The 22486-nt window shown below is 47.8% G+C and overlaps 1 protein-coding gene across 3 annotated transcripts; it reads right to left on the reverse strand.

Moving 5' to 3' along the window:
- Positions 1–92: 92 nt before the first annotated feature.
- LOC311345349 (uncharacterized protein) lies at positions 93–22265 on the reverse strand. 3 transcript variants are annotated; one of them, XM_084469717.1, is made up of 12 exons: positions 22059–22265; positions 15271–15344; positions 14700–14868; positions 14052–14114; positions 13230–13371; positions 12811–12834; positions 12417–12536; positions 10258–10372; positions 4418–4640; positions 1931–3405; positions 913–1063; positions 93–656 (listed from the first exon to the last, which is right to left on the reverse strand). In XM_084469717.1, exons 2-12 carry the CDS (start codon positions 15276–15278, stop codon positions 516–518), a joined length of 2631 nt encoding a protein of 876 aa, XP_084325843.1. In that variant the 5' UTR covers positions 15279–15344; positions 22059–22265; the 3' UTR covers positions 93–515. The 3 variants fall into 3 exon arrangements, with proteins under 3 accessions (XP_084325843.1, XP_084325841.1, XP_084325842.1); XM_084469715.1 differs by lacking the exon at positions 22059–22265 and adding an exon at positions 21488–21733; XM_084469716.1 differs by lacking the exon at positions 22059–22265 and adding an exon at positions 21156–21402.
- Positions 22266–22486: the final 221 nt, after the last annotated feature.

Below are 22486 nucleotides of genomic sequence, written 5' to 3' on the forward strand. Positions count from 1 at the left end.
TTGATGCTATATGAATAGAATATCGGCATATTACGTTGCAAAGTCTAACGTTTTTCAATTAGATGAGAAAACTTCATTATCCGTCAACAGTGACAGAATATTTCAATTGAATATGCTAAAATGCTAGCATTTTATGCCAGCTCGCTTTTCAACAGTGTTTACGCTACACAAGCTATTGAACAACAATTTGAGAAAAACTAAACTGGAGTTGGCAGACATCACTGGGATATGAAGGCACTGGGTAGGCCTACCAGAGGTTAACTCCAAACAACGCCAAAAAAAGTGCTGTAGGTAAGATTTAAGAGCTATCAACGGCGGGAGAGACGAAGGGAGGAGCTAGATAGGAGAATTGATTTACATTGACATTTACATTTTGGGCATTTCGCAGACGCTTTTTTTCCAAAGCGACTTACACCAAAAAAGTACATTTGTTATAAGAAAGTGAAACAATATATGTCCGTTTTTACTACAAAGTCTTGCTATTTTGCTCTCTCTCTCTTCAAAACTCTCCCATCCTACCTCCAGCGCTTTTGAAGACAAAACAAAGTCAATACCTGGTCTGGCTGTCCGTCCGCAAAGCTGTCCTGGTCAAACATATCGGAGGCGTTGTCTGGCCCGAGCAGCCGGCGCGCCATGCGCTCCTCATAGGACAGTTTCTGAGAGCAGAGAAGCCCCCTCGCTGTCACTCTCAGTGTAACACACGTCATGTAACACACACACATCAGAGAGCAGCACTACACGCCCACGGTAAAGACCTCTGATATGAACACACATGGAACACACACACACACGCACACGTCACACACACACACACACACACACACACACACACACACACACACACACGCACACACACACACACACACACACACACACACACACAGGGGGGTGCGGCCCCACACACACACACACCTGGTTGCTCCTCCTCCTTGCCTCCTTGGAGCGCAGCTTCTTCTCCAGGTCCTGGATCAGGGCGTCCTTGGAGCCCTGGATGTCCTCGTCCGTGGAGCGGGAGGAGGGCCGCGGGGGGGGCAGCGCCTTCTTCAGGATGGGCTTGGGAAGACTGGGGCCAGGGGTGAGAGAGGGGGGTGAGGCAGGGGGGGAGAGGGGAGGAGAGAGAGAGAGAGAGAGAGAGAGAGAGAGAGAGAGACAGAGAGTTACCATTGAGGAACATATGTTATTAGTCAGAGTATGGTGAACGCAGGATAAACAGAAGAGATTGAAGTGACTTAAGGGGGTTAATTAAGCAAATTCAAGAATGATGAAGACTTTAATGAGTAAACATTGCCTAAAATCTTACTCCGGGGACAATAATAGCTCCGGTTAAATCTAGGGTGTTGCAATCGCTTATTGAATTTTTTAATTGGAGCGGCATGTGGTATGGCCTAAAACAAATTCATTAGGATCAGAATGAGCGATTGCTTTGTGTGTGTTGTTGTCATTCATTACCTCAATCAAAAAGTGTGTGATTAATAAAATAATTGACAACAAACAATCCATCCACTTCCAGAGAGTCAGTGTTGGCCTGTGCGCTAAGCTCTCTTAAAAATGCTGCAGGGAATATCTGAGAGTTGTAAATAGAGAGAGAAGGAGAGAGCCGAAAAGAGCGGGAAGGGGCCAGAGTTGCCAAACAACCAAAATGGCGTCCCCTCTTTTTGCCTCCTCCCTCCTCCATGTTTTCTACCATTGAGGAGTGTTGCATCGACGCACCAGCGATCAACAAAAAAAATAGTCCCAGAGTCCCTGAACCAATCAGGGAGGAGATTCCATGATTGGTCACAAACAAGCCAGGTGCGGTCTAAAATTAAAACTTTCTTAAAACCGTCCCTACAGAACCTTCAAGTTGGGTGGAGCCGTGCTTGTGTGTGCGTGTCCCCGGGTGTAGCGTGGTGCAGTGTGCTTGGGGGGGGGTGCGGCCCCTGCTACTCACACGGCGGGCGTGGCCTTGTAGCTGGGGGGCAGGGAGACGGCGGCGGGCATCCCCCTGCTCTGGCTCGCGCCAGGGGGCGGGGCCTGGGACGGAGCCGGGACGATGGGGGCGAAGGGGGAGCGGGGGAGGGAGGGGGAGAGGCAGGGCAGCTGCTGGGGCTGGGCGGCGTGGCCGGCGGGGTGCGGGGGCCCCGAGAGCGGCAGTGGGGAGCGGGCGGGGGAGCGCGGGAGCACGGAGCCCGGCGGGGCCAGCTTGGAGAAGGCGGAGGAGGAGGGGGGCTGGGAGGGCAGCACGGAGCAGAGGTAGGCCCGCGCGTCAGGGTTGGCGGGCAGGGAGGCGCTGCCCAGGCCGGTGGCACTGGGAACGCTGGGAACGCTGGGGGTCAGGGTGATGGTGGAGCGCATGGGCGTGCGGGGGAGGGAGGACGGGGAGGGGAGGAAGGAGGAGGAGGAGGAGGAGGGGGTGGGGGGGGAGGTCGGGGAAGGGAGGTAGGAGGAAGGAGAGGGGGGAGGCGGTGCGGCGATGGAGATGGAGGAGGAGTGGACCGCGGGAGGGGGGGGCTGTGGGGCGGCGGCGGCGGGGGGGGAGGCGGGGGAGCTGAGGCCGGAGGAGGAAGGGGAGGGCTTCCTCGTCCCGTTGGCCTGGGAGTCGGCGAGCAGATGGAGCTGGGTCTGACCCGATGACTGGCCGTGGAACTGGGACTGGTTCTGGGAGAGGGACTGGGACTGGGACAGGGCCTGGGACTGGGAGACGGACTGGGACTGGGAGACGGACTGGGACTGGGAGACGGACTGGGACTGGGAGACGGACTGGGACTGGGACAAGGACTGGGTCTGGGAGTGGGAGACAGACTGGGACAGGGACTGGGTTTGGGACTGGGTCTGGGACAAGGACTGGGCCTGGGAGTGGGACAGGGCCTGGCTCTGGGAGAGGGACTGGGAGTGGGACTGGGAGAGGGACTGGGAGTGGGACTGGGAGAGGGACTGGGAGAGGGACTGGGCCTGGGCCTGGGCCTGGGAGTGGGACTGGTTCACCGTCTGGCTGCGGGACATCTGGGAGTTCTGGCTGGAGAGCATCCTGGACTGGGCCAGGGTCTCGGCTAAGGCGTCGGGGCTGCAGGGGCCCTGGCTGGGGCTGCAGGGGCCCTGGCTGGGGCTGAAGGGGCCCTGGCTGGGGCTGAAGGGGCCCTGGCTGGGGCTGCAGAGGCCCTGGCTGGGGCTGCAGAGGCCCTGGCTGGGGCTGAAGGGGCCCTGGCTGGGGCTGCAGAGGCCCTGGCTGGGGCTGCAGGGGCCCTGGCTGGGGCTGCTGGGGGGCAGGCTCTGGGAGCTCTCATAGCTGGGCGCCTGGAAGCTGGGCTGGGACTGGATGAAGTGGCGCGGCCGCTCGTAGTTGAAGCCGCTGGGGGGGAAGGCACTGGGCTTGAAGGTGGGCAGGTCGGACAGGTTCATGCTGTCGGGTCCTGGGTGGGAAGAGGACTGGTCGGGGGGGCAGAGGGACTGGCATGTCGTCACAGGCATTGTGTCAACGTGAAACATGATCCTGTCTGAATAGGTAACGTGTACGATGGCAAACGGGGTCCTCAAAGTTATCACACGTTAAAAATAATGCCAACGAATTATCCATTCAATTATCCATATCCAAGGAACCTCAAGAGAGGACAGCTGACACATGAATGTATTTACATATAAAGTCTTAAAGGACACGTCCGATATTTAGCACATTGAGCCCCCTTTCTGGTTTGTCTAGGATGAAATAGAGCGGTTGACACCGAAATTTGGACTATTGGTCCCGTCTCGGGTATTTGGCTCATTTAGAATCGCCCCTGCCTGCTTCAGAATGGCTGGCTACGGGCATGCACAAACCTGTCCTTAAAACAACCCTAGACCTTTGTTTTCAGAAATGTGCAACTCACCGAGTGGTTAGTGGTGTTCTTTGATGTTCCTAATCAAGTATCAAGAAATACAGTTTCTGTCGTGTTTTATTTGGCATTTTGTAAATCCATTGAAACAGAAACCGGTTTACGTTTGGTTGTAGTCTTTTCGCTCGGTTCTCCGTCTCAACAGTAGGGCTAGAACCGATCGAAAAGACTACAACCAAACGTAAACAGCCCCCCTTTCCGTTTCCGGTCAACGAGCAATGAGTCTTCCAACAGAAACAAACATGCCAAATAAAACACGACAGAAACTGTATTTCGCTACGATACTTGATTAGGAATATCAACGAACACCACTAGCCACTCGGTGAGTTGCATATTTCTGAAAACGAACGTTTAGGGTTGTTTTAAGGACAGGTTTGTGCATGCCCGTAGCCAGCCTTTCTGAAGCAGGCAGGGGCGATTCTAAATGAGCCAAATACCCGAGACAGGACCAATAGTCCAAATTTCGGTGTCAACCACTCTATTTCATCCTAGACAAACCAGAAAGGGGGCTCAATGTGCTAAATACCAGAATCGTCCTTTAACATGTGCAACATCACAACCTCACGTACGTTGAAAGTGATCTTGCTGGGGGTGAAGAGTTTGGGCGCGGGGGCCTGCGGAGGAGGAGTGGGCGAGCGGGTCTGGGGGGTGTCCTCTGGTGACCTTTGACCCTCTGAGCTCAGCAGGCTCTCCTCCGCACTGTACGAGAAGGGCTCCTGGGCCGAGAAGGGGTCCTGGGGCGAGAAGGGGTCCTGGGGCGAGTGGTTGGCCTGCAGCAGCGTCTCAGGGAAGCTGGGGAGACGGGACAACAAGAGGAGCTCTTCAAACTGATCTGGGGCCTGCTTGGGGCTGCTGGTTCTCTAACGTTTGGTCGTACTCTAGGGCAGTGTTTTCAACCTGTGGTACACGTACCACTGCTGGTACGCGTGGGCTACTACAGGTAGTTTGTGGGATTTCATTGTTGGAATAGACACTTTTACAATAATATAAAATATGATATAGATAATTGAAGTAAATATGTTTTGAATATTGTTCAGTTACTATAGTAGTATGGCTTGTTATTATTTATAAAATGATTGTCACTAAGTACATTCTATCATATCTTTTTTATTGTAATGTTATCCATTAATGTTTGCTGTTTATTTGGAAGCATAAGCAGTGTTGCCTGCTTTTTCTCTCCACCGTTTCCCACAGTGTCTTGCAGTTATAATTGTGTATAAAGGGGGCAATGCCACGCTCATTCATTGCATTGGTTTATATCTATTCATAGTATTATTTTTGGCATATGAGGTGGTCTGTGAAAGGTCTTCATCAAATATCAGGGGTACACCTAAGGTCAAAGGTTGGGAACCACTGCTCTAGCTTAACACAGACCGACAACAACAATAATATAAATAATATATATATATATATAAATAAAAACAACAAAATAATCCACTTCCATATTTCAAATAACATCTCTCTGGCTTCTACAACCATTTAAGGACTGCATGGTCAGATTCTGCACACCCTTTTTTAATGTTGGAAAAAGTGGCAATCGTAAGGATCCAAGCGACTTTGATGAGGGCCAAATTGTCACGGCTAGATGACAGAGCATCGCCCAGATGGCAGGTCTTGTAATGCTGGCTATGGTAGAAAGGTGTCAGAACACATGCTTGCTGCGTAGCCGCGGACCGGTTAGCGTGCTCGTACGGACCCCTGCCCTCCACAGAGTATCAGAGGAGTATCAGTATTAGTATCAGAACTGGACCATGGATCAATGTGAGAAGGTGGCCTGGTCTGATGAATCGTGTGTTATTTCCCATTATGTGGATGGCCACTGGCCAGGTACGTGTGCGTGGTTCACCTGGGGAAGAGATGGCACCAGGAGATACTATAGGAAGAAGGCAAGCCAGTGGATGCAGTGTGAGGCTCTGGGCAATGTCCTGCTGGGAAACCTTTGGTCCTGACCTGTTGCCCATGTTGAAGCTACTCTGTACCCGTACAGCCTATCTTGTGGCCGACCAAGTATACAACGGTATTCCCTGATGGCAGTGGTATATTACGGATAGGATTATGCACCCTGCCACAAAATAATGGTTCAGGAATGGGTTGAGAGGAACATGCCTAAGAGTTCAAGTTGTTGACTTGGCCTCCAAAATTCCCAGATCTTTCCCAGATCGAGCATCTGTGGGATGGGCAGGAACAACAAGTCAGACTCATGGAGGCCCGGCCTCGCAACTAACAGGACTTAAAGGGTCTGCTGCTTATGTCTTGGTGCCAGATACACCAGGACCCCTTAGGAGGTCCTTGGGAGTCCAAGCCTCCACGAGTCAGAGCAGTTCTGGCGGCACCTTCAGAACACCAGGAAGATGATCATAATGTTGTGGCTGATCGGTTTCCAGTTCCAGTAACGGTAAATGGACTGCATTTATACAGCGCTCCTCTAACCAGTGGCCACTCAAAGTTCATAATAACATTCACCTATTCATGCGGAACATTCACACACCCACGGAGGGTCAACCACGCAGGGCGACAGCAGCCAGCTGTTGCTCATGGACCTCCCGACACTCAACTAGGAGGAGCCGGGGATCGAACTAGCAACCTTTTCCAGCCAACCCGCTCAACCTCCTGAGCCACGGTCTGTCTGCTGTGTTCAAGACAAGAGCGGAATGCATACTGAGTCTGGGCCATGCCGGTTGACACACAATGCTGCTCCCCCAGCCATTACCGAGAAACCCTGAGAAAGAGAAAGAGTAAGCAACACTGTAACGCGAGTCACTGCTGGGGCCGCGGGTAACCTAATCACAGTTTATTTCGGAGCGGCTCAGTGGAACAGAATTTTATGTGACGACGGACAGCGGCGGTGACGAAATGATCCGTCTTCCTGACTACAGTTGCATTCAAACGACTCGGGCCGCCCGCCGCACGGGGCCGGCGTCCAGGCCCGCCGATGAATACGTCCTGCCCGCTCCCACTGTCGGCCCACTAAGCTGTTTACTTCCTGGAGCACTCCAGAAGGCCTCGCTGTAACGGGGGGGGGGGCCAGTGGGGCCTTTCACTCTTTCTACTTAGGAAAGAATGCCGTTGCCATGGATAACTTGGGCCCCCGTTCCTCTCGCCGGGGTCTATGGGGGAGCGTAACGACCACAGCAGAGCTTCCCCCCTTGCGCTGCCTCTGTGGCTCCCTGCCTCGCTCCTCCTCCTCCTCTCTGTCACTCGCAGAACCAGCCAGGAGCGACGTCCCGCCATTTTACATTCACATCCACACCCGCCCACCTGACACATCAGTCATTCTGGTATGTTGTTCTATTGTTATTCCAGAGTGGCAGTGCTGAAATATATGAAGTTAGGTTGTTTATGTGACACAGTGCAGACATCCGCAGACCTGGAACTCAAACTCCTGCTGAGGAGCGGTATGGGAGCACTGGGAAGGAGAGAGGGGCCAACTAGAACTGAAAATCCTGCTGAGGAACGGTATGGGAGCACTGGGAAGAAGAGGAGGGCCAAGACGCTGATCCCTCCAGGACGTCTCCAGGAAGGATCGTGTTATGGATATGATACGTGCTGGAGCTGTCTAAATCAAATGAGAAAGACAGAAGTCCTTTTGTTTGTTTTTTTACATCTTGCAGCAGTAAATGATTGAAAACTTGGCAGAACCAGTTTGAGCTACCTCAGGGTCGGGCCTTTCCTGTCACACACAGCGTTTACATATGCACGAGATATCTCATTAGATATGTAGAACATCTATGGATCGTTACCTCAGTGATCACCTCAGCGATCACAATGTATGATCACCGATGTATGGCGGCCTCATCTTTTCCTTACAGTACGGATGCACTGGTAGTGATTCATGACTGTCAACAATATTCCAAGTCCAACTAAACTGTATTGCCAATGTCAATATCAGGGCATCCCAAGTTCACTGAACAAGTCCTTTCCTGCAGCCGAGACCAACCACGCACCATTACAAACATTACATTCATCAAAAACACATCCATCAGAAAGCAATATGGTTAATGTCAGTTACAGTATGCAGGTGTGTCTGTGTGTGTGTGTGTGTGTGCGTGCAGCAGGGTGTTAATGAGCTTGATTTTTATTGTGTACTTGGGGAGTGTGAGTGTCAGTGTGAGTGTCAGTGTGTGTGTGTGTGTGTGTGTGTGTGTGTGTGTGTGTGTGTGTGTGTGTGAGTGTGTGTGTGCATGTGCACGCGTGCGTGTGTGTTTGACGTGTGTGAAAGGGGGCAGCTATATCGGTCTTGGAATTCTGACATCAGCTGGCAGGTGCAGATTATTTTTTTAAAGGAGAACCGTCCACCAACACACACACGCACCTGCACACGCACACACATACACACACACACACACACACACGTGCACACACACACACACACACACACACACACACACACACACACACACACACACACACACACACACGCACGCACGCACACACACACACACACACACACACACACACGCACACACACACTGCTACTCTTTGAAGTCTGGTGAGTAAAGACAACAGTGTGAACACTATAAGTCCAGGGGATTCTGCTGGACACGACCGACTCCAGGCCTATTAGTTGCCTCAGATGTGAGCTGGCTCAGGTTTTATTGCCCAAGGGCTTGGGTCGCAAAGTTTTCAGTTAGACCAACAACCCTTCAAAACTGGCCCCTGTTTGAATGGCTATGACCAAGCCCATTAAAAAATATATATATATTGTAATTAAAGATTTTAGATATCATTTTAACTTAACATAATTAATTACCAAAATATACAATCTTGGCATAGATCTTAACCAAGAAAACACACTAATATCGTATTATATTTTTTGTACTTGAATTTTGAGTTGGCATGATTAATTATGAAGCAATGTTTAATGAACTACTGGAGTAGGCAAGTAACCCGATGAACTGCACTTCCCAACTCAGGTGAGCAGTCACAACAGCAATTGAATGTTCTTTTGCAAACAATTCTTGAGACAATGTTAACAAATATTCAACCAGGCTAATTCGACTATTTAGAATAAAATTCCATTAATCAGCATGAAGTAGAGGTTTCCAGCCAGCTCTCTATATTGTGTAGAAGTTGAGTAAAGGGTTAACTGTGAGCACAGGGAGCCCAGTTACAGATGATCTCATACCCCCATTGAGATGGCCAACAGTTTAACTTTGGGATGGCCTCTCTGGTACGCGACAAGGAAGCACTATCAACACATCGAACACGAAAAGCGCTAAAGAACGAAATAAAGTTTGAGAGCGCCTGCTGATTCGCGCGCATTTTATTCCCCAAACACAGCGTGAACTAAACGTTTCATGCAAAAGAGCATCCAAAATTATGTCTTCAATTAATATCGGGTTAATTCAACACATAATTCATTAGTGTTCAATCAGGAAAAGTTGGAACACAAACCTGGCTATTTAACGCCATCCCAAAGTGGAATAATGTGTTCCGATTAATAGCCTTCTATTCAATAAAAAACAATTGTGTTATCATTAAATAAACCTTTTTTTGTTAATTGTTGAACGTCCACAATTCCCTACCTTCCGCAGCCTAATGATTTCAGGCCAAATAAGAACCAATAGCCTCTGACATGGCCCTATAGAGTCTAATGCAGAGCTGCTATCCGGCTCCGGGTCCGAGGTGGTCCGCGCTGAATCCACCGGGGGAATGGAACAGGTGACAGCTCGCGCACACGCCGGGGAAGGGGCGCAGGCTCTACTCCCCCCCCCCCCCCCCCCACCCAACTCCCCAAGCGAATGGATGATCATCCATTCATTTACCGTTTACATGTGTAGAATTATTTGTATGAAATATTTTAGATATCATTTTAACTTAACCTCATAAATGACCAAAATGTATTATGTTGGAATAGGCCTTAACCAAGATATAAATATATATTTTAAATGCTTTTGACGTTTGAAAGAACGTGAAATTGACAGGGGCGACCTCTTGTGTAATTGCACGTGTACTACAGGAAAGAGTAAAAAACAAGCCCCCTTTCAGACTTGTTGCAATAGCCAAATGGCCATTGATATCAAGACCAATGTAGTTTGGTTCCAATACAAATAGTACATGAATTTAATTTGGTGTGTGTGTGTGATTGTGTCTGTGTGCATGTGTGTGTGTGTGTGTGTGTGTGTGTGTGTGTGTGTGTGTGTGTGTGTGTGTGTGTGTGTGTGCGTGTGTGTGCATGTGGATGCGTGCATATGTGTGTGTGTGTGTGTGTGTGTGTGTGTGTGTGTCTGTGTGTGTGTGTGCGTTTGTTTCTGTGTGTGTGTGTGTGTGTGTGTGTGTGTGTGTGCGTGTGTGTGCATGTGTGTGCGTGCGTCCGTGCGTGCGTGTGTGTGTGTGCATGTGTGTGCGTGTGTGTGTGTGTGCATGTGTGTGTGTGTGTGTGTGTGTGTGCGTGCGATGATGTACTCACTCTACTAAATTGAGGATGGAGCCATCCTCTGGCCAATCATGAGGAGGAGGAGGGAGGAAGGCCGCTTCCTTCTCCTGTCCCAGAGCAAACTCACTCTCCAGCTGCTCCTCAACATCTGCCAGGACACAAGCACGTGTGAGTGGAGACAACCAGCCCATAAGGATCCCATACAACATACACACAGCAGCAGACACCACACACTGGAGGGTGTCACCGCTTGTTCTCCTCACCATTAGTTTCCACTAGAGGTCCTCATCAAAGTCAAAATCAAAGTCAAAGTCAACTTTATTGTCAATTTCAAAATATGTGCCAGACAGAGGAATCAAAATTGTGTTTATCTCCGACCTACGGTGCAATTAGAACAAAAGGATCAAATTTGGTCAAGATAAGTAATATGTACACTAAATAAACTCTAAATAGTGCAAAGGGTAAGGCAAAAAAAACAGTATACGTAAATTAATTGAAATGTCATCCTAGCACCGTCAACAAAGACTCATCATGTTCTGCACGTCAAATCAGTAGTTTTGGACGGACAAACTCACGATCCTCTTCTATTCTTACTTACTTTCTTACTCTAGCTGTGCGAGTGAGTGAGTCACCAAACTGAGGGCCTGACTGTGTCACAGAGCCCTTGGATGTGAGACTCCTAGGTGGAGGGGCAACGAAGGAGACAGAGACGTGGCAGACTACTGGCTGAGCGCCATCATCGACTGGCATAGAAACATGATTGTACAGACTAGTTCTCGTTTCATTCATTAGCATTGCATTCCTGTTTCTGTAATACAAACCTTTATAAGTGGTGTGGCTGAACGATTTCATCAATTTATCGATGTGTCCATTCACACTTTACCTGTGATTTTAATAAGGGATATTTACTGACCATATGATTATTATGGGCGTACATCTGCAGTGAACTGAACTGTACTGAACTGTAGGGAACTTAAAGAAGAGCCCAAAACCACTTGGAGATGGGTTTGCATGAGAGGACTTCCTCTCTTGGTTAAATACATGTTATTATATGAATGGCCTCTGACTGGCTGAAAGTGTTACCTGTCACCTGCTCATTGAGCACTGATGCCTGTCCTCTGCTAATTGAGACTGAATTGAAGGGGCATTTACAGTGATTTGTCATCACTGTGAGTTTGTGATTTATGGAAGAGCACAGCGTTTTAACAATGCTTGCCACATGCAGTGATGGAACACATAATCAAGTTTATTGTTTGATTTCACTTACACAATGCAAATATTTAACTTCAAGGACACACTCTGGACATTGTGTGAAAGACCTTGAGAATTGTGTTGTGTTAGGGCCCTGAGAATATTTATCTCCACATTGGAAACAGTAAGAAAACACTTTGGAATGACAGACATACACACACGCACACTAAGACATACAGACAGATGGATGAATAGACACTGTAGATAGATAGACAGACAGACAGACAGACAGACAGACAAAAGGACAGACAAACAGATAGATAGATAGATAGATAGATAGATAGATAGATAGATAGACAGCTGTAGACAAATTGACAGACATATATTGTAGATAGTGACAGACAGCCAGACTGATCAGCAGTGCATGGATACTAGTGTATAGAGATAGATATATAAGATAACATAACATTTATTTAGCTGATGCTTTTGCACAGAGCAACTTACAACAAGTGCATTCAACAATAGAGATATAACCCAAAAAGTGCAAGAATCATTTGAGTACATAACATTCATAAAATAGGCAAATCAACTGCCTTATATTTTCTTCATGGGCCAATATGCAAATTTATACTGCACATGAATAGATAAATTAATAAATTTGATACTGTCCAAAGATAGAAAAATACTGTACATAGAGCAACAGATACTGTAAACAGACAGACAGATATTTCAGACAGCTAGACAGATACTAATACTAGACAGAAAGACAGAAATATGAAAATATAAAGATACTGTAAACAGATTGACAGTTATAGACAGACATGCAGATAATGTAGACAGATAGACAAACAATGTAGACAGACAGCCAGATATTGTAGACAGATGAACAGATACTGTAGACAGACACACAACTACGGACAGTTAGACAGACACTGAAGACAGATAGACAGATATAGACAGACGTACAGAACAGACGCTGAAGACAGGCAGACGCTGCTCACCATTGTAGACCTCCAGCAGAGCAGAACAGCCGGCGCTGCCAAACGGGTTGACGGCCATGCACTTGAACAGGCCGGAGTCCTCTGGGAAGGCCTCTGTGATCACCAGAGTGCACAGCTCCTCTGCAGCGCGGGGCAGGGAACACAACAGGGCTGTCAGTCTGAGACCCAGGCTCTGGGTGGTTCTCATCGACCAATCTCGTCGTGTCAACGGGCTTCATTTGAATGTTTGCTTATTTTAGACAGAAGGTACAGTCCGCTACTGAAGTCCTTGTTTTCATATGCAAAGAGTATGTCAACATAATGTACATGATTTACAGTGTTTTATGATCTCCGTGGAACATCGACATGAATGATATGAACGGACATTGCGCCAGTTATTAACGTCTCTATTTACCTGGCACTTGTGCGGAGCTGGCCTCTGGAGAAACAAAATGAGAGCACAAATATATTCAGCATTGAAAACAAATGTCTTAATGCGTAGAAGTTTTCAGCGGTGCTATTGTTTGTGTGTGCACGCCTTTGCACACACTCACTCACGCACACACACGCACGCATGCATGCACACATAGACCGCATGCACACAAACAATCACACACACACACACACACACACACACACACACACACAAACACACAGATGGACCGCATGCAAGCACACACACACACACACACACATGCACACACGCACAACCACACACACACACACACACCCCCACACACACACACACACAGAGACACACACACACAGAGACACACACACACACACACACACACACACACACACACACACACACACACACACACTCCTACTGACTCTTCCTTAGTATCCTGAAGTCGTCCGAGTCCAGGATGTGTTGGTCCTCCCTGGACCACATGACCTGCAGGGGGGGCGTGCCCCTCAGACGACACTCCAGGACCACCAGCTGGCCCTTCAGGGTGGACACGTCGTGGAGGCACTGCGGACCCCCGGGGAGAGAGAGGAGGACGGACTTCTGATGCTCGTCAGGTACAATCGCACTACTGCACACCACTTCATATGGCACACACAACCTCTTTGATGTGGAACTTTTTCATAACTTTTTATAGTTTTATTCATATTTGACCTTTTGTAGCTTTATTAGCGTATGTTATGTTGTAAATACCACCCTGGTAGTTTATTGTTATTTTTATTAAAATTGATAGCACTGCTGTTTATTTCATTTGTGTAAGTTTGCAATTACGTTTTGGCAATGTACATGTTTATTTTCCATGCCAATAAAGCACTTTTGAATTGAATTGAGAGAGAGAGAGAGAGAGAGAGAGAAAGAGAGAGAGAGACCGAGGGAGAGAGAGAGAGGGAGAGAGAGCAAGAGAAAGAGGGAGAGAGAGACAGAGAGAGAGAGACTGTAGAGAGAGAGAAATAGTAAATGGAAATGGAAAACTGCCAAATGGAAGGAAATCAATAGAGCAGAAAATGAGGGATAAAAAGATTAGAAAGGAGTAAGAATGATTAAAAAAGGGAAAACAGACACAATGGACATGAGGAGGATGGAAGAGAGTCTAGGAGACTACACGATCTGAATGATTAATGTGTTCATCCTTACATCCCAGTGTATTGTGTAACTCTGTGTTAGTAAGAAATGCACATGGAGTTTACCTTCACAAAGGTGGGAGCCACCCCATTGGCCGAGTACAGCTGACTGGGCAGGGGACTCTGGGTCTGGGGGTAAACGTTCAGTAAACAGCTGGCTGCATCAACAACCACGATCAACATCATGTTCACACCAAGCTCTCATGAGTTATCCAGTGTTCTGGACATGTGTTCATATTTAAGGGCCCTGGTTCTATTAGAGCAGATTACAGATTGCAGATTACAGCACATTAACAATGTCTAGACTTTATTTCTGATTCATTTAATGTTATCTTCATAGACCTCTGAAGAATAAGTCCCTCCTCCGAGGCTCCAGGTTCCATCGGTCAAATGTCTAAGGGAAATAACATGGGGTTTTTGAATGATCGTACATAGCAAACTCTGTAGGTGGCGAAAAAGTAAAAGCTGCATCCTGTTTTGAATCACATACAATCATTCAAAAGCCCCATGTTATTTTCCATAGACATTTGACCGAGGGAACCGGAGCCTCAGAGGCGGGACTTATTCTTCAGAGGTCTATTGAAAACAACGGTGCTTTTCTTAAAAAAATAAGGACATGACCCCTACGTGACCCCTAACTTTTGAACGGTGTTGTATATACAATGTGTGATATTGAGGTAAGGTGTGTTAAACATCCACGGTATCCATGACTACCGTCAGCGGGCTGACGGGCAGCGTCTGCAGGAGGTTGGAGTGTCCCTGGTTCAGGAGGCCCGAGGAGGAGGAGGAGCAGTTGGAGGAGGAGGAGCAGAGCTCTCGGGAGGAGGAGGACGACGAGATGGTCAGGGACATGCTGCTGGTCTTCTTCTGTACACTATGGATGCTGCTCACACACACACACACACACACACACACACACACACACACACATACGCACACGCACATAGACAGACAGACACATACACAAACACAGACATATACACACAAACCCACATAGACAGACAGACACAGATTGATCAGGTGGGGATTTAGTCTTGCCCCATAGGGCAGGACTTAATGTGATCATCAACAAAAGCATTCATCAATGTTGAGACCACTGGTTTCATGTGGTTGTGTGAATTTAGGATGCTGTGTCTGTGTGTGTGTGTGTGTGTGTGTGTGTGTGTGTGTGTGTGTGTGTGTGTGTGTGTGTGTGTGTGTGTGTGTGTGTGTGCGTGTGTGTGTGTGTGTGTGTGTAGGTGTGTGCGTGTGTGCGTGTCTGTGTGTGCGCGTTGCTCTCACTTACTGTGCCATGTTTCAGGCCCTCCAGACAGCAGGGCCACCGTGCCCACAGGAAGAGGAGAAAGGGGCTTTTATTTTCTAAAAAACCGAAAGAGTGAGAGTATCACTAATACAGTTCAAAAAGTCGGCCTGCCCAGGGTCTTACAGTTATTTGTACTGAAGGAACAAACATATGTTGCTGTGGAACAATATAGGCATTATATGAAACTGATTGTGTAAAACCATTATTCCCCTGTGCACCAACCTGATACACCCTTTTCCCAGAGATGTCATCATTGGACAACCCAGGGGTCACTCATAACACAAATTATGGGTCTGCTCACTTTACCCACACAGCGTCCTGTGCTTATGTTTGTAATATGCAAACAAGAAGACACCAAACTCTCTTTGTTTGCAACTTAATACACAGGAGACCTAGACAGAGCTTAATGCTGTCATCAGAAGAACTCTTCTCCAAAGCAAACACAGAACCAGCAGTGGGTCACATGCCAACCAGACTAATCCCCACAGACGTCTGAGGACTTCATCCTAATCACTGCTGCCTCCTTCGGTGGCCAGGGAAAGGTCACAGACCCACAGCTTGACTGAATGATTGTATTAGGAAGACGCGCAGGCATACATGCACCCACACACGCACCCACCTACACACAGAAACACACACACACGTATGCACATACGCACGCACACACGCACATGCACGCACACACACACACACACGTACGCACACACACACGCGCACACACACGCACACACACACACACACAAACATCGTTCTCTTTGGAATATATATGTATGATAAAAAGTGATCAACAAGTGAATGAAAAGGAATTAACAAAACTCTCGTATGTCCTATAGGAAGACGTTGGACAGAACACTGTGCTGTAAAGCAGCATATTATCCATTCATAAAAACATAGCACCAACTCATTGGGCGGTGAGTGAGCTGTGGCCCCAGTTCAATCCTACAGGACAGATCCCTGTACATTTGAGGGGTCTCCCCCTTCCTCACCCACCAGCACGGTCTCCCACCCAACCCGATCCCGACCGACCCTGGCACCCGGAGCCCCTCAGCAGCCGGGGGGGGTCTGCTGATGATGAGGCCGGTCTGTGGGGAAACCTGAGAGTGACCCCCACAGCGCGCAGCGCCAGGCTAAATTAAACCTGCTGGCCTGAGACCTGGGAGACGACAACGTGGAGTGAGCGTGTGTGTGTGTGTGTGTGTGTGTGTGAGTGAGTGTGTGTGTATGTGTGTGTGTGTGTGTGTGTGTGCATGTGAGTGTGTACCCTGCAGGGCCGCTCAGAGACCTGGGAGACAGCTCTCTGCTCCCCACACTGCCAACGTGGTGTGAGCGTGTGTGTGTGTGTGTGTGTGCGTGTGTGCATGTGCGTGTGTGCATGTGTGTGTGTGTGTGCGTGTATGTGTGTGTGTGAATGTGTGTGTGTGTGTGTATGTGTGTGGGTGTGTGCCTGCGTGCCTGCTTGTGTCTGTGTGTACCACCACTAATACACGGTCCATCTGCGTATGAGTGTGTCTGTGTGTGGCACAAAGCAACACAAAGGGCAGCCAGATGTCTTCTTGTTCATTCTTTCTTTCCTTAAGCAATGCATGAGAAATGGAATTGCATCCATACTAGTTTTATTCTTTCTTCTTCTTCCTGCGTGCAGTAGAAGAGAGCGTTTACAGGACACTCACAGACAACTGGACCTATAACCTAACCTAGGCCCCTCATTGTTTTGTCAACTGGAGCAATCAGTTCATCTCAGACAAAGCCAAGAAGCACTTCTTTAAATAAGTTTAACATGTGTTTGCAAACTGCACAGAACAGAACTATAGCGCAGACGCTTCATTGACGTTATCTTTGACGGTGAAAAATGTCACTGAGGTATGTGTCATTTCTACTTTGTTGTGTCCCCAGGTTATACCAGACTAGTTTTAAAACAAGTGCTGTGCCAGCGGATGTTTACAATTTCACTAATTATGCCAATGTAGGCTCCCATATTTTTTAGCTGTATATACCGCTTACATTTATTTGACAGAGAAGTGAACATTAAGCACATATTGTGTGTCACACGTAAAGCTTCTAGGATTCAAGAGTTGTAAAGACAGAGGAAAGAAAAGAGTGCAAGAGAGCGACAACACAACCCAGTCTCTCTCTCTCTCTGCTCCCTCTAGCCTGACCTTCCTCCACCATTGAGAAGTGTTGCTTTTCACACACCTCTGATTGACAGGCAAGAAGGATTCCCCCAACCAATCAGGGAAGAGAATCCCCTGATTGGTCAGAAATGAGCAGCCTAAAACGGAAATGATCTCATACAGAGGCGTGTGCTGTCAACTCAAAACAGACATTCCCACAGAACATTTCAGTCACTGACCGAAGACTATGCCTTATCTAACAAAATAGACTAAAATAAAAGCTGTTAAATCTTATCTACAGTTGATGTGTACTCCTCAGCAGTCACATCATCATCAAAGTTTGGCTTTGGATTGGCTTAAGTGTAACAAAAACCATGTGACACTATATATTTCCGATGCCTTGTTCAAAGAGCTGTCAATAGGAACGTCTTTTGTTAGGTTGCAAGTCATCAAACATGAAATGCACATGTTAAAAATAAAAATAAAAACACATGCAACTGTTATACAGATGTTGTATCCAAACAATGAGAGGGACCCCTAAACACAGACACTACAGGGCCCGACTACTGGGGACCCCTGCTGATATTTTAGGAAACACATTGAACAAAGAAAAGATTTGTTTCAGAGGGGGGATTGCAAATTCAATAATATTTAACATGAATTATATCTATATATCTATCTATATCTCTCTCTCTCTCTCTCTCTCTCTCTCTCTCTCTCTCTCTCTATATATATATATATGAGCGAGACATGAGGGGTACACATGTATCCATATCTGTCCCATGGCATGAGCATATGAACATTGAACAGGTCCATCATAACTTCCAGATGGATGTGTCGTGTATGTGTGGTTTTGTGGTGTGTTGTGTGTGTGTTGTGTTGTGTGTGTTGTGTAGTGTTGTGTGTGTTGTGTTGTGTGTGTTGTGTAGTGTTGTGTGTGTTGTGTAGTGTTGTGTGGTTTTGTGTTGTGTGTGTGTGTGTGTGTGTGTTGTGTTGTGTGTGTGTGTTGTGTTTATCTTCCAGCTGTGGCGGTGGCTCCAGCGTTCTGCTGAGGGATTAGAATTCCTCCAGTGTGGCTGCAGCATGAGGTCACTCATATCACCTAGCTCACTGCGGGACGGGGGCCACAAGCCCCACTATGTGTGTCCCAGGGATCGGCCCCACAGCCCCGCTACGTTTACCCCTGGTTCCGGCCCCGGACAAGGGGATGGGACAGAAGGGTTAACGGGAGGCAGGGGTCCGACCGACCGCAGATTTTGACGGGGGGCAACGGTGGGCGACAGTAGCTCAGGAGGTAGAGTGGGTTGACTGGTAACCGGAAGGTTGTTAGTTCGATCCCCGGATCCTCCTAGCTGAGTGTTGAGGTGTCCCTGAGCGAAAAGCCTCACCCTGACTGCTCCTGACGAGCCGGCTGTCGCCCTGCGTGGTTGTCTCCACCGTCGGTGTGTAAATGTGTGAATGAATGGTTGAAAGTCGCTTTGGATAAAAGTGACTCTGTATTTTTACCCCTCCAGGGTAGAACACGTCTAACTGGGACTAACCATATCTCAAGTGTTCTGCTGAGAGGACACGGTTCTAAAGCAGGAAACACACAACACCTCTAAAGGTCGCTCCCTTTAGCACACAGGTCAAATATAATGAAGCCATTAAACCACAAACTAACAGCCAACAACCAACCAAACAAGCACTTTGTTAACAAGAGGATGGCTATATATAAAACAGCAAAACGCACCATACCGGCTCTCTTCCTTTAGTACATAAATAATCAGATAAATACATAAAGACACAATTACAGAAATATGTTGACAAATTGGTTGCGGCTCTTTTGGGGAAAACACACTCTGCAGTTGTTTTTGCTGGCAATATGAGGAAATAAATAAATTAGGTTAATACTGTTTGCTGATTAGCTGGTATTTTATCAGTAACAAGATACGTTTACATATATTTGTATAACATTACATTTAAGTAAATGATGTGTGTCATGAATGCATCATCATCAATATAGGAAGAAGGGATCCCCTACTCTGCGTTCCTTCTCTAGAATTCTTCCTAGCTAATTAAGGAAGTTTTTCGTTGACCTCTGGGGGGCTAGGGTCGGGGGGGGGGGGGGGGATATGAATACCCAAAACACATAAAACTCCATGTGCAAAGGCGGTCTATTACTTGATTAATCATCAATGTGTACCATTAGAACAATGGCTATCATTCCACCACCCACTGCTCCCCGTCCCCCAATAACCCTCAACTATGTGAGCTGTTACATACGAGGCCAGAGAGGAGGCTGGACACACCAGTACAGAGAAGGTTTACTTACGGCCAACAGAGTGTAGATTAATAACTCACAACCAACAAGGCTTAGATTTATAACTCATAACCAATGTAGCTTCACTGTATGAAATGTTTACAGGGGCTGTAGGTACGATTTGGGTTGTGTAAAGAGAGAGCATTAAAGAGCAGAAGATATTTTAGCTAGATAGTTTAGAAAAGTCTAACCCTGCTATGCTGTGTTTCTCCACTATTGAGAAGTGTTGCATTTCCTGCACCTGTGATTGACAGGTACGATGGACTGGCTGACCAATCCCAGACGAGATGCCGCTATTGGTCAGAAATGAACCGGGATGGGTCTTAAATCTAAATGGGCTGATGCAGAGGCAGGCCCTGTCCACTCTAAACAGGTATTCCACTAACTCATAGCTGACGGGTGTCTGTACCATTTCTAACAAATTGAACAATGACACTAGCTCTAAAATCTTAGCTTTAATATGGTATCCTTTTTCATGGATATGCAATGTGTATCTGATGCAAACATGTTGACTTGTCACAAGGAATTCCTTTCAAGATCTTAATTTAATTTGTTTGCACAATTTAAGTGTTGCACAAGGTATAAGTAGAAACTTGAAACCATTGCATCATGATAAAATGGTTGGCTGATTTATCTTTTTAGTTTAACACACACACACACACACACACACACACACACACACACACACACACACACTAACTCACACTGTTACCAATTTCCCCATTTCTCCCAGGCCTTCGTGTTGCCCTGGGTTCGGGGACCGATTTAGAAATGGGAACAGGTCACCTGATCTCCTTCAGCCAACCACAGCACACCAATTGAATGGTGCTTCATAAAGGCATGCCAAGCTTGCATAGCTGCTCCCCACCACACACACACACTCACACACACAGACACACGCACGCACACACACACACACACACACACACACACACACACACACACACACATACACACACAGACTGAACGCCCAAACGGCCACTAATTAAGCATTGTCTCATCAAAGACTCACTCTTCTTCCACCATTTTAAAACCAAAGTTGCAAAACAGTTCCCCATGCCCTCTCACACACACGCACACACACACACACACACGCACGCATGCACGCACGCACGCGCACACACACACACACACACACACACACACACACACACACACACACACACACACACACAGCTGGATACATTCATAGATACCTGCAGAGAGATTCCCACACATAATAAGGGGGTTTCACAGAGTGCAGAGTGTAGCACACGGACACATGACACAGCATATAAATTTAGCTCTAGACGGAGCACCACAGCTGTCCGGCTGCTCCGGACCGCGGGCCTGTTCTCCCTCATATCCTTGGGGTCCAGGGACCACACGCAAAAAACAACATCAACATGGGCTTTCATCTCCTTTATACGGTCTCCACAGCCATATGGTCCAACGGAATCATCCTACCAACTCACCGTCACGACTTCTTTATTTGACTTCATAACCTCCCTTTTCAGCACAACTCAATCTGCAGGGCTGGTGGGGGAGCGGGGGGGGGATGGGTGACATCACTGTCGTTGATCCTACAGCATTCCACTTTTAATTCCCATTCAGAATAGACGGACTAAACACGTATCAGGACACTTCCCGCTGGTCAGCTGCCCTCCAGCTGGTGTCCTCTCTCCCCTCAGGGGGACCTTCTGAGCCCAGCTCAGCACCAGGTCACCATGCAGCTCTGCATGCGTAGCACACAGCACAGCGCAACGGCGGGCGTTCAACACAGGCATCCATGCATGAGTTCTCTTACCTGATCTGGACCTACCGGGGAGGGGGGACCCCCTTCTCTAGACTCAGTGGAGGGGAGACATGACAGACGCCCGGAGGGGGGGGTGGGGAACCACCGGCTGGGAGAGCTAATCCGACAGGTGGAATATCACCAGCGCTCCGTAGAGGAGGAGAAGAGCGAGACCAAATAGATAGAGCAGGAGAGACGCAACGTACGCGACCGTGAGACTGCTGCTCTCTCTCCCAGAGCGCTCTCTCTCCCAGTGAAGCTCACACACACATGTACCAAACCACACACAAACACATGCACACATAGGGAAGTGTGTGTGTGTGTGTGTGTGTGTGTGTGTGTGTGTGTTATGGAGGTGGAATGGGGTTAGGAGGCAATTGGAGAGGGGGGCATGAGGTGGGGAGGGGGGAGGGTTGGGGGAGGCACCGAGGGGGCAATTGTGGACCACAGGGAGTTGTAGGACACACGCACACACACACACACACACACACACACACATTCAAAACGACATGACGTGTATGCTCATGTCAAAACAAAAGTTGCACTGTGTATAACTTCATAGTATAAAATGGACTATAGTTACCTTGAAGGTAACCTCAGCCTCGTAAGTCTTCCAGGAGAAACAACGATGCGATGCCGTTCATTCATAAAGTTTCTGGCTTCTAGAATCTCTCCCACAACAATCGACATCTCTAGGCTGTAACCATGTTAACATCTGACTTCTGTTCATTAGCTTCAGCACCTTTTCAATTTGCCGTTAAGAATCAGCAAGGATCTGCTTGCACCGCTTGTCTTTCTAGAAGGAACTGTTAATACTCTTCAGATTGGGTGTGTAAGTTGTTTCGCGTTGTTCATGCACACCTGATTGAGGACGTGATGTTCTAGAAACAGAGCGAGGGACAGCGCTGAGCGCTCCTGCTGTGCTGCACGGTGATCAATAGCTGAAGCATTAAACTTGACCTGACTTAAATGCAGCAGAAGTTGTTGGATGTGGTCGGAGGGGGGGGGCCG

The sequence above is a fragment of the Micromesistius poutassou genome (genome assembly GCF_964030765.1).
Source record: "Micromesistius poutassou genome assembly, chromosome: 6".
Lineage (NCBI taxonomy): Eukaryota > Metazoa > Chordata > Actinopteri > Gadiformes > Gadidae > Micromesistius > Micromesistius poutassou.